This window comes from Pediculus humanus, genomic scaffold, assembly GCF_000006295.1.
Source record: "Pediculus humanus corporis 1103172107633 genomic scaffold, whole genome shotgun sequence".
In the NCBI taxonomy this organism is placed as follows: domain Eukaryota; kingdom Metazoa; phylum Arthropoda; class Insecta; order Psocodea; family Pediculidae; genus Pediculus; species Pediculus humanus.
The window spans coordinates 160,532-172,716 of record NW_002987246.1 but is presented as its reverse complement, the minus strand read 5'-3'; the positions used below and the strand labels follow the sequence as shown (position 1 = coordinate 172,716).

At 27.6% G+C, this 12,185-nt stretch overlaps 4 protein-coding genes across 4 annotated transcripts; 3 read left to right on the top strand and 1 right to left on the bottom strand.

Annotated features, from left to right (window-relative positions):
- Positions 1–2,758: 2,758 nt before the first annotated feature.
- Phum_PHUM259920 (mitochondrial 50S ribosomal protein L32, putative) lies at positions 2,759–3,612 on the top strand (the record flags this gene model as incomplete). Its single annotated transcript, XM_002426528.1, has 2 exons — positions 2,759–3,124; positions 3,490–3,612. The coding sequence occupies 2 exons, from the start codon at positions 2,759–2,761 to the stop codon at positions 3,610–3,612; spliced, it is 489 nt and encodes a 162-aa protein (XP_002426573.1).
- A 505-nt stretch (positions 3,613–4,117) lies between these two features.
- Positions 4,118–5,311, bottom strand: Phum_PHUM259910 (uncharacterized protein; the record flags this gene model as incomplete). The annotated part of the gene is made up of 2 exons (XM_002426527.1): positions 4,118–4,143; positions 4,399–5,311. The coding sequence occupies 2 exons, from the start codon at positions 5,309–5,311 to the stop codon at positions 4,118–4,120; spliced, it is 939 nt and encodes a 312-aa protein (XP_002426572.1).
- Positions 5,312–5,921: 610 nt separating this feature from the next.
- On the top strand, positions 5,922–8,986 carry Phum_PHUM259900 (eukaryotic translation initiation factor 4B, putative; the record flags this gene model as incomplete). The annotated part of the gene is made up of 9 exons (XM_002426526.1): positions 5,922–6,122; positions 6,245–6,358; positions 6,542–6,681; positions 6,777–6,902; positions 7,008–7,147; positions 7,229–7,402; positions 7,492–7,607; positions 7,691–8,677; positions 8,756–8,986. The coding sequence occupies 9 exons, from the start codon at positions 5,922–5,924 to the stop codon at positions 8,984–8,986; spliced, it is 2,229 nt and encodes a 742-aa protein (XP_002426571.1).
- A 1,617-nt stretch (positions 8,987–10,603) lies between these two features.
- On the top strand, positions 10,604–11,481 carry Phum_PHUM259890 (60S ribosomal protein L15, putative; the record flags this gene model as incomplete). The annotated part of the gene is made up of 3 exons (XM_002426525.1): positions 10,604–10,775; positions 10,856–10,992; positions 11,176–11,481. 3 exons carry the CDS (start codon positions 10,604–10,606, stop codon positions 11,479–11,481), a joined length of 615 nt encoding a protein of 204 aa, XP_002426570.1.
- Between the last annotated feature and the right edge of the window lie 704 nt (positions 11,482–12,185).

Below are 12,185 nucleotides of genomic sequence, written 5' to 3'. Positions count from 1 at the left end.
TTTGTATATAAAAAATTTTCGATACCTTCACTCGATCATTATTATTATTATTATTATCACGATAAAACGTAGCAACAACGTTCGATCGAAAAAAAAAAAAAATAGAAAAAAAAATTTACTTTCGAATTTGGCATATAAACTCATTGATAATTATTATTATAAAAGTAGTTTAAAATTATTATTATTATTATTATTATTATTAATTAATGTGTCTCTTTGGTGAATTTAAATAAATGATAATAATAATAATTTCGTCGTGTAAATTTTTCTTAGTTACCTACATCCGTATGTGAATTGTGTGTGTGTGTGAGTTTTGCATTTAAAAAAATTTTTTTTTTTTTGTTTTTTTTTTTTCTTTTTTATAAGCGTGTTTTAAATAAAATCAAGTCGTCGTCGTCGCCACATAAATAAAATGAAATTTTTTACCATAAAAAAAAAAAAAAAAAAAAAAAAAGAAAAAAAAAGTTACAAGAAACCACTTTCTCAACATCAGTGGCGGCTCGATGCGATGATGCGAAAACAAAACAAAAAAAAATATCAAATATTTTCACCGAATTTTTAATTTTTTTTCGTGGGGGGAGGAGGAGGAGGAGAATAAATATTAATAAAAAATAATAAAAATCGGAGGGGAGAGAGGGAAAAAGAAAAATTTTGGACAAACGTGTAAAAAAATTAAAAATATTTAAATAAATTTCATCACTCATGACGAAAAAAAAAAAAAAATGAAGATTTCAAACAAAGTAAGAGTTTATAATAAAATGGCAGCCAGTAAACTTTAACGACTGGAAATGTGTATGGAGAAAAAAAAAAAAAAACTTTCACGCGTTTTTTTTCTTTTTCAACTTTTACTCTCTCACATTCATTTTCTCTCTCTCTCTCTCTCTCTCTCTCTCTCTCGACAAATTTTTTTTTCTAATATTTAATCGAAAATTTTATTTTATCGGAGAGGCGGGGGGGGGTAGAAAACATAAACGACATTTTATTAATTGTTTTTATTATTAACGACAAGCAAAAAAAATTTTTTTTTTTTTTTTTTTTTTTTTTTACCCGAATCAACTAATTAATCGTAATTACATTTTTTTTTTTTTGTTTTGTTTTGGGGGGAACCCCCCAAACAATTTATCAACGTGATTTTAAATTTTCCAATTGCATAATCGTTTTATCAATTAATTTTTTTTTTCGAAAATTTAAATTTAAAAAATGAATTTTTGCCTTTCTTTAACGTGATAAATTTTTTCTAAACGATCCCATTATCAATAAAACAATAAAATCGTGATAAAAAAAAAAAAAAAAACTGTTTTTAAAAAAATAATAATAATAATAAGTAATAAAATTCGTTTGAAAATAATAGTAATAATAATAATAATGGCGGGAATTTCATATTTCTGATATCACGTTTTTTTTGTAACGGTCTTTCGTTAGTAAAAAGTGTCGTTAAAATTTTATGCTCGGGAAAGGGCCGAGCTTGCATGTAAATAGGCCACGTCAGAAGCATTATTTTATCACAATACAAAATTTTCAATTCAAAATAATAATAATAAACATTCATGATGGCATAAAAATGAGGAGGGAAAAAACAAAATTATTTTTTCTGATATATGACGGGGGGGTGGGTGATATAAAACCCAGTTATTATTTAATAAGGATAATGTAATATAAAATAATTGGGAAATTTTTATAAAAAACAACAACTCGAAAACCGGATTCAATGATAAAATAATAACAATCTCAAGCGGAATTCAAATTTGAATTTCATAATAATGTCACTGTGTCAGTAAGTTTGTCAAATTTAAAATAAGGTAAAAAAAAAAAAACATAAAAAAAAAACACAAAATCTTACCTGGAAAATTTGAAAACTGATTTTTGATGGATTATTACTGGTAGCAATATCTGTCATAAAATTAAAATTTTTACGTTTTACTGGACCGTTTCTTCCGAGGCTACAAAGTTTTTCGACTCTCGCACAGAGCCGACCCGTACCTAGGCACGCCATTTTATACACTACTATGAAATTTAATTTTCTATCTCCGTACTGGAACATATCGCGGATAAATATTCAAGCAGACGACATTTTTTTTTTTTTATAATAACTCGTTTACACCAATCACAAAGTAAGCTTGGTGTAATTTCTTTTTACGCTCTACAAAAAGCTTCTTTCGTTTCTTATTTTTTTTTGTTATTTTACCTTGTTTTTATTATTATTATTATTAATCGATTGTAATGACGAGTTAAAATTTAAAACATTTAACTATCATTTTACATATAAATTTATGGAAATTGTATGATTGTCGACATTATTTGTCCTAAAGTTCCATTAAAGATTTTAGATTTAAAAAAAGCATTTTTTTTTCTTAATTTTTTTGATTTTTAATCACAATTATAATTATATACTTAAGTCTACAGTAATGTATCTTTTTAATTAAATAAGTAAAAATAAAAATATACATTATTAAATTTATTTAAAGCTCTGGTGTAAATTATTTTATTTAAAAAAAAAAAACAAACATAAAAATGGCGTCCACCATAAGACATGCTATTAATTTTATCAAAGCTTTTCATAATAATATCACAAATACCTTTAATAATTTTTTTTTGCCGGGTAAGCAATACTCTGAAAAGATAGTAAAAGATTTAATTTTATATTTCGATCCCCGAAGCTTTTTGATTCCGAGGTTTTTTTTTTTTGTTTTTCATTATTAAATTTTGCTTATAGGTTAGAATTTTTTTTTCTTCTTTTTCAGAATGTTTTGTTCCCGCAATGATAAATTTACCTCATTCGATGGAAAAAAAAACGGCACAACCAAGTTTAAGAGAGATATTTGATGTATCTATACTTTTGGCTGTACCGAAAAAAAGAAGGTCGTTGGAAAGAAGAAAATGCAGAAGATTTGGCATACCTGAGCTTCATTATAAAATGCTTGTACCAAAAACAAATATATTAACATGTAAAAAATGTGGTTCATTTCACGAAGCAGGAGTGATTTGTCCAACATGTTACAGTCGAGTTATGGCAGAAACGAAAGAAATGCAAGAAGTTATTGCTAAAAATTTAGGTTTATCCCCTGTAGAAGAAGAAGTTGTTGTCTTATATCAAGATGATGATAAATCGAAAGAATATTTTAAGGTAAGAACTCTTTTAGCTTTTATTTACTATTTATTTAACATTTTCTTAATTTCTCTGTCGATTTAAAAACTATGGGTATTGGACTCGAGCATAATTTAATTGGGCATTCTTCGTTTTTTTAAAGTTTTAATAGCAATACAAAAATTATTACTAGTTTATTTATAAGTAGTTAATTATTATTTTGAATTATTTAAATGATCAACCATATGAAATAATAAGATGTAGACATTTTATAATTATTGCATAATAATGATATATTTATTTAAAAAAAATTTTTTTTTTTTGTAAATACAATTAATTTGAATTTTAAAGTAAAACATGAAAACATTTGCAAATTGTGATAATTTATTACTCATTGATTACAGGGTAAAAGAATTGTAGAAATGGATAAACCAAGGCCAAAAATATTTTGTGATAATTTATTGCAAAAATCCACTCATAAGGAATCGATTAGTACTGATGTCGAGATAATTCCTCAAATAAAATGAATAATTTTAATTATTAATTTTTTATTGCTTACTAAAAATAGTCAAAAATTTAAAATATAAATATATATTTAAGTATCTTTAAACAAATTATTTTAAAATTTAATCAAATATACAAATTAATTAATTTCAGTCGAAAACCTAACCTATCTATTAATAATTTTTTTTTTTTTCATCGAATCGAATCAAGCCTGCAATTTACAAAAAGTAATGTTATACTGTATATTTATTTCTCAGTCTTCTATAATGAAAACTGATTTTTTTTTTTTTTTAAATAATCACAATAAATTATTAAAATTTAAAAAAAATATACTTTATTAACATTGATTGTTTCTTTTGTAATATTCGATAAAAATTTTATTTGAAATATCATCATTATTTTTATTTTTAATTTATTTTTTAAACGTGCATATACACCATTTTAATTTCTTTTAGGAATAACAACAACAATTATTATTATTAACAACCTTTATAAATTAATTTTTTCCTTCTTTTAATATCATTTAGTTCATAGTTTAATAAATTTAATAAGTACTTATCGAAAGTAAAAGAAAAAATGAATTATTTTTAGCGAATACTCGATAATAAAAGTTTTTATTTTAATTTTTTTTTCAAGAGAATCGAATTTGTTATAAAAAGTATTATTATTAATTTATAACTATTTTTAATTGCTTAAAATCTGATAAATGTGGTCAACAATATATATATGTATTGGAAAAAACTAATATGTAATAAAAAAATTAATTATTTAATATCATTATTATCAAGACATAAAATTGTAATTTTCACTGATAAATTCTTCATTTCCATCTTCAAAGTGAATGTTAACATGTTGAAAAAAGTTACTGAAATTCCCAGTAAAATGTTTACCACACATGGGGCAAATTTTGTCATTTTCCAAATTATTTCCTCCATCCGAATTTTCAATATCTTGCAAAAGGTCTCTCTCATTATAATCATATAAAGATTCCATTTTATTATTACTACCTGTATCCATGTTTTTTTGAGCAAAATCTGTGGGTAAATTTTTAACACAATCTATTGCTTTTTTTAAATCTATTTTTTGCTGCGATAATGTTTCTTTAAAATCTTTTAAATTTTGTATGGAAATTTTCATTATATTTAATGCTCTGTTACTATCAAATTGAGAAGGCATCGAAGGGTAATTTTTAGTTTCCGATATTGAATTTTCTTTTTGCAAATCTATCATTTGAGAATATTGACTTTCTAATTCTGTTTTTCCCATAAGAATCCCATTAATTAATTTTAACGATATTTCTTCTAAACTTTCTTTACTGCAATCATCTGAAACATTTTCTTCCGACTTACTAACAATTTCTTTTTTTTCATCATTAAATTTTTCATTTTTGTTAGAACTTGACATAGCGGACACTGATAACATTGTCCCCAAATTGTCACTTCCAGATATTAACTTAGATAACTGTGACCATAAATTTTGATTTTCAATGGTAATTAATTGTATTTGTCGGGACATTTTACAATTTTCTTTATTTAAAGTAATTATTTGTTCTTCTAAAATATTATTATCCGACGTTTTTTTCCCTGAAATATCTACCGTAATTTTTTGTAATTTTAATTGACAATTTTCCTCCTCCAATGATTCTAACCTCTGTTGCAAATATTCACACCTTTGCCTTAAAATTTTTAATGCCGTATACTGGGCTTGAAACGTATTGTCCATTTTGTATTTAATACGCATGAGAAATTTTCGTCTAACTAAAAACAATTTGACATATTATTATGGTTAAGGCAATTGATACAACTCATTGGATTTATACTTTTTGGGGCCTTATTCACTTTTTTTCAATGGTTTACTAACTTGTTGGTAAGTGATAGTTAAAATGGCATCTACAGGTTAGTATTGTTTTAATTACTTATATATTAAATTTATGTAAGTGATAATTTAAAAGAAAATACACCTCAACACTGTAGCATTTTTGCAAGTGTTTTCCTTATGTGTTAAATATAACCAATTGATTCTGATTTAATCAAATGGGATTAAACTTTAGAACTGCCACCTGGCAATTATTTTTAAATAGATCAAAACCGCGTGGCCAATTTTTGATAGGAAAATACAATTAATTTTAAATGCTTACCTGCGTAAGATTTATATTATTTGCATTGGGAATCAAATTTATAATTGACCACAGTGTAAATTTCTCGTATGACTCGAACTCGAATATTATTTTATTACAAGCTAAATTATTTTTTAAATTCCAGGTAAAAAGGGTAAAAACAAAAAAGGGAAGGGTAAAACTGTACCCCTCAGCAACTTTTTTTCTTATTCATCTATGTCATGGGGTGATCAAGTCGATGAAGCAGACAAATTGGGTGAATTTAACAGAAAGCCTGCATTGCCTGCCGCTCCGAGAGCAGCTTTGGAAATAGATGAAAGTAAAATTCCTAAAAGTCCCCCTTATGTGGCATTCGTGTCAAACTTGGCTTATGAGCTGCAAGATGCAGATATTTTAAATGCATTTGAGGGCCTTAATGTATGTATTGATTTCTAATTCATGTTCAGTTTTTTTAAAATTTGATTAATTTTTCATTAATTTTGTACTTTAATGAAAACTTAATAATTTATCTTTATGTTATCTTAAAATGGTTATTTTAGGTTACCAATGTGCGTCTTCCAAGAGATGATAGAAGTGGAAAACTTAAGGGCTTTGGATACGTAGAATTTGGTGACAGAGATTCATTTATTTCAGCTTTACTGAAATATGAAGCTGTAAGTTTGTATTTGTTTTCCATAGTTTTTTTATTAACATAGGTTTTAATTTATTTCTGTATAATTAACAACTTAATAAAGAAATATCAAATCTTGTCTTTTTTTGTCAAACATAATTTATGGCTAAAAACAAGGTTTGCTGTATATTTATATGAAAAAATTAAAAATACAATGTTTTTTTAGACCATCAAAGGAAGGCGAATTAAAATTGATTTGGCTGAAGGTGAAGGAGAAAGACGACGTGGAGGCCCTAGAGATACCCGTGATCGTGATTCTAATTATGATTCTGAAAGAACCTCAGGAGATTGGAGATCAGGGCCTAGGTAAATAGAAAGTTTGAAAAAAATTAAAATTTTAATTCGATTTTAAATTATAAGTTCTTGGAAAAATTTATTGTATCGATTTCAATTTTTTTCAGGTCAGAATTTTCCAGTAACGATGATAGATATGGGTCTGGACGAAAAGATTATGGTGGTTTTAGGGACAGAGACAATTATGACAGAGATAAGGGTGGAGACTCTAATTGGAGAGACAATGATAGAAGGTAAAATAACATAATGACACAATTTGTAAATTTATATTTTATTAATTTATCTTTAAAGTTTTTTATTTTTATCTTTGTTGTTTTTTCTTATCTGGATTTTTATAGATACAATTCGGACCGTGAGAGCAGAGGATATGGAAATCGTCGAAATTACGACGACAGCGAGTACTCAAAACCCAAAACACGTACAAAATTAATATTAAAACCTAGGACAGTGCCAATAGAGGAAAATGTCTCTAAAGAAGGTTAATTTTATTTCCTGAATTATTTTAAACGAAAAAAAAAAAATGATTAAAGTTTGACAAAGTTGAAATATTGATTAATAGATCCAGCCCCAAAAGCAGAAGAACCATCAGAGCAAGAAAAACCACCGGCACCCAACATTTTTGGTCAAGCTAAACCGGTGGATACGTCGGCGAGGGAACGTGAAATTGAGCAAAGACTTGAAAGGGAAAGAGAAGAAGCTAAAAGTGAAATAGATCAGGATAAACAAAAACTAAGTATGAATTTTCTTTTAAAAAATGTATATATATATATATGTATGGATTTATTTACATTAATTTTTTAATATTTTGTAATTGTATTGTAGAAAGTAATGAAGCTGAGTCTAACAGTGAATCAAGTCGTCCTGTACCGCCTGACTCAAAAGAAAATGTTTGGGTTAAAAAATCACAGAGACTGGATACTCCAAATGTTACCTCAAGAGTACGTCTTTTTACATATCTTCATATACATATATTTAATTCATTAAAAATTTTATTTACTTTATTTAAATTTTTAATTTTAAGGATTCTAGTTGCAATAAAACGAATGATTCAGACGAACGTGAAAAAGAATCATCAGAGAAAAAAGAAAACGAAGAGGAAGATGATTCATCACGATTGGAAAACACGAAAAAAAATGAAGATCTTGAAAGCGATCGCGATCGTGAAAATGATTCGCGATACACTCGTTCATTCAAAACCGAAAATCGTTACAATGAAAGAAGTAGAGATGGAGATAAATCCTACGGTGGTGGTCGGGATGATAGATGGAGAGATGATAGGGATAGAAGAGACACGAGAGACAGAAGAGACGTAGATCGTCGTGACAGAGGCTACGATTTCGATAGACGAAGCGGAGCCGGTTCTGGAAGACCGCGTGACAGAGATGGCGACTCGAGACGCTATGACAGAGATGGAGATTCAAGACGTTATGATAGGGATGGAGACTCGAGGCGATACGATAGGGATGGAGATTCCAGGCGGTACGACAGGGATGGAGATTCCAGGCGGTACGATAGAGATGGTGATTCGAGACGTTACGATAGAGACGGTGATTCAAGACGGTACGATAGAGACGGTGACTCTCGACGGTACGATAGAGACGGTGATTCGAGACGATACGATAGAGACGGAGATTCCAGGCGGTACGACAGAGATGGAGATTCTAGGCGGTACGACAGAGACAATGATTCTAGGAGGTACGACAGAGATGGAGATTCTAGACGGTACGACCGAGATGGAGATTCGAAACGTTACGATAGAGATGGTGATTCGAAGCGTTACGATAGAGATGGTGATTCGAAACGGTATGATAGAGATAATGATTCTCGACGAGACGATAGGGATAGTGATTCCCGACGCAATGATAAAGAAAATGACTCCAGACGGAATAACAGAGACGGAGATTCTAAACGTTACGAAGGAGAAACTGAATCGAGGCGTTATAACGAAAAAGATATCGATTGGAGGGATAAACCCAATGAGAAGGAGGGGGAGAGTAAAAGAAATCAGGTCAGAGAACTTTACTTTTGATTATTTTCTAAATGTTAAATACTGGGGGAAGTGCAGTTTGAAATATATTGATTGCAGGATCGAGATAATGGTCGTTACAAAGACCAAGATGACCACGGCGGAAGTAAATCGCAAAAAGGAGATAAACGCGGTGGTCCCGTGGTAGGCGATAAAGGATCTCGTCAAATAAAAAGCAATCAGGATCGTGATAAAGGGCCACAACACAAGGATCGACCTAAAGATGTTAAAAAGAGTGAAGAAGGGATGAGATTACCAAAATATAAGGAGGCAGTTGCACCCGTAAGATAAATAATTGAAATGTTTAACTTTATCATTTTTTCTTCTTCTTCTTCTTATTAATTTTTAACTTTTCCTCTTTTTTTTTTTTGTTTATTTTAGAATTACATTGGCACAAACAAGTATTCATGTTTGGAAGATGATGTATCAGAGTGACATTTTGCAAGTCTTGCTATTATTACGAGTTGCTTTTAGTCCATTTTCACAATATTAATTAATTTATAATTATGATGATGATAATAATAATTTGTGAAACAGCAACTAAAACAGAAACTTATGTAGATGAAAAGAAAGAAGGAAAAAAAAAATAAAAAATAAAAATAGTTTTAAAATAAAAAAAAGTTGTATATAATGTGAACACGAAAAAAAAAAAAAAAAAAGAAAAGAAAGAAAAAGAAAAAAAAAAACAAAATTTTCACTTTTGAATAATTCTGCTAATTTTTTTTTTTTTTTTTTTTTTTTTTTTTTTTTATTATTTCACTTATTTATACATCATTGAATTTTTGTGAAAATTTTTTGTCAACTTCTAAATAAAAAAAATAGTTTTTAATATTTCTTTATAATTTTCAAACCATTATTACCTTATTAATATTATTTTTCAAATTAGAATTTAAATTTAAATTATTTGAAAATATGGAAGTTGGCAAAAAAAAAAAAATTTTAACAACATGAATTTTAAAAAGCCTGGATCTTATTTTTGAAAAAAAAAAAAAAAAAACAGTTACTAGTGAGCATTTACAATTTTTTTTTTTGAGAGTTGAAGGTAATTCGTAAGCTAAAAAAAAAAAAGTTTTAAAAAAATGAAAAGACATTTTCATAGTTTTAAACGTTTATATTTCATAAAAAAAAAAAAAAAGCCATGTAATGTCAATAATATATAAGTAACGCAAGGAATTGTATAATATTCTTTATAAGTGTGAGAAATATATTTAGCTGGTAGTTAGAGTTTGTTAAATAAAATTTAAAATTTATAAGTTTTATTAATTGTTTCATTCAAATTATAACCCAATAATTTCTTTCTTTTTTTTTTTTTGTAAATTTTCTCTAAATTTTTTTTTAAAATGTTGTTTTGAAAAAAAAAATGCTGATAAAGTGCACTTTGACATTTTAAAGGAAATAAAGTTTTATCATTAAACTGATTAAATATCTCAAACGTTACGAATTGCCAACTGCAGAAAAAAAAATTTTTTTTTTATAAGGCCCTAATAAAATGTGGTAGCAGTAGTCAACTCAGGTTTAAAATTGTAAACATGTTTGTCAAGGCCCTACAAGATTCCTACGTTGTCGTTACTTGGTAAGAACTTAAAATTTTTTTTATTTCTAATTTTAATCGTTTTAATTACCATCCATCTGTTATTTTTACGGTAATTAAAAATAAAAATGTATTTCTATTAATATTAATTTATTTATTTTTTTAATTATTTGTTTGTTTATTTAATTTATATTTAACACATGATGAATTGTTCATGCACCACTCCTATGGGTTTACATCCAATAATTGAGGATTATGATTTTCTGATTTTTTCTTTTTCTATTCCCCTTTTTAAAAAAGTTGTTTTCTTTTCTTTAAAAAATAATTTTTCTTTTTTTTTTTTTTTTTTTTTCAAGGGAGCCCCTATTAAATTCGAAATGGGGGCTTATAAATATATTCAAGAGCTTTATAGAAAAAAACAGAGTGATGTTATGCGATATTTGCTTCGTATAAGATGCTGGCAATATAGACAAATGACAAAACTTCACAGAGCTCCTAGACCTTCTCGTCCAGATAAAGCTCGAAGACTTGGTTACAGAGCTAAGCAAGGTAAGTTTGTAATTAATTCGAAGCATGAATTAAAAAAATATTGTCGCAGTCAAATGCTCACATCTGTGTAATTTTTATAGGTTATGTAATTTTCCGCGTTCGAGTACGAAGAGGAGGAAGAAAACGTCCTGTACCAAAGGGTGCTACTTATGGTAAACCCAAAAGTCATGGAGTTAATCAATTGAAACCTACCAGAGGTCTTCAATCTGTGGCTGAGGTATGTAGAAATTTTAATTTTTTTTGTTCTTATAATTTATTAATTACTATGATGATATTATTTTATTTCACATTGATAAATAATGATTTTTTATCTTCCTTGGATGTCTGATAAAAATTTTATACTTCACTCTTTTTGTAATTTTATTGTTATTATTCCTTAAACGAAAAGTTTTTATTTTAGGAAAGAGTCGGTAGAAGGTGTGGTGGCTTAAGAGTATTAAATTCATATTGGGTCGCCCAAGATTCTACATATAAATACTATGAAGTTATTTTGGTTGATCCCGCTCACAAAGCCATTCGTCGCGATGCTAAAGCTAACTGGATATGCAATGCTGTTCACAAACACCGTGAATTGCGGGGTAAAACATCAGCTGGTAGAAAATCACGTGGCCTTGGAAAAGGTCATTTGTACTCTCAAACAATTGGTGGCTCTAGAAAGGCTGCTTGGAGAAGGAGAAACACTCTTCAACTTAGAAGAAAACGATGAAACATTTTACATAATTAAAGAGTACATTAAATCATTTTTGTATAATTTTTAAAGTTTTATACTGACCTACTTAATCCTATTAATAATCAACATGGATAAGTTTCTTCTTTCGATCAAACCTCCAATCCCAACGACAACAGATTATAAACATTTCCCACACTCGATACTTATACCTTTAGACCCTCTTTTGTGTATTTTAATATTTCATTCAACGTTGAATAAGAAGGATAGTTTTTCCATCTTTTTAAAAATCAATTTTGAATACTTTTTTTTTACCATCAATAAAAATTTATATTAAAGTCAATTCAAAATTTTTTTACATCTTTAGAAAATTTAATTTTTTTTTTTCTTGTGTGTGTGTGTGTGTGTGTGTGTGTAGAGAGCAATTTTTTTTGTCGCAAAATTCCAGATATTAGAGTGGGAATATATATTTAATTAGTTGCCATATATATATTTAATTTAATTTTACGCCTTTTCGTGCTTGCACGAAAAAAAAGAAAAAAAGAAACGTAATAAAATTTGTCCCAGTTAATAATAATCGATAATTATTTTTCCAGTAAATTGACTTTATTTATAGATTTAAAGAAAAAAAATTTTTTCAAAAATGTTGGCAAATATTATTTTGCGCAAGACCTTTTTTCGTTATGTGTAAAAAGGATTTTACCCCCCCAAAAATTAACGTTGAAAAATGAAATATTAATTTA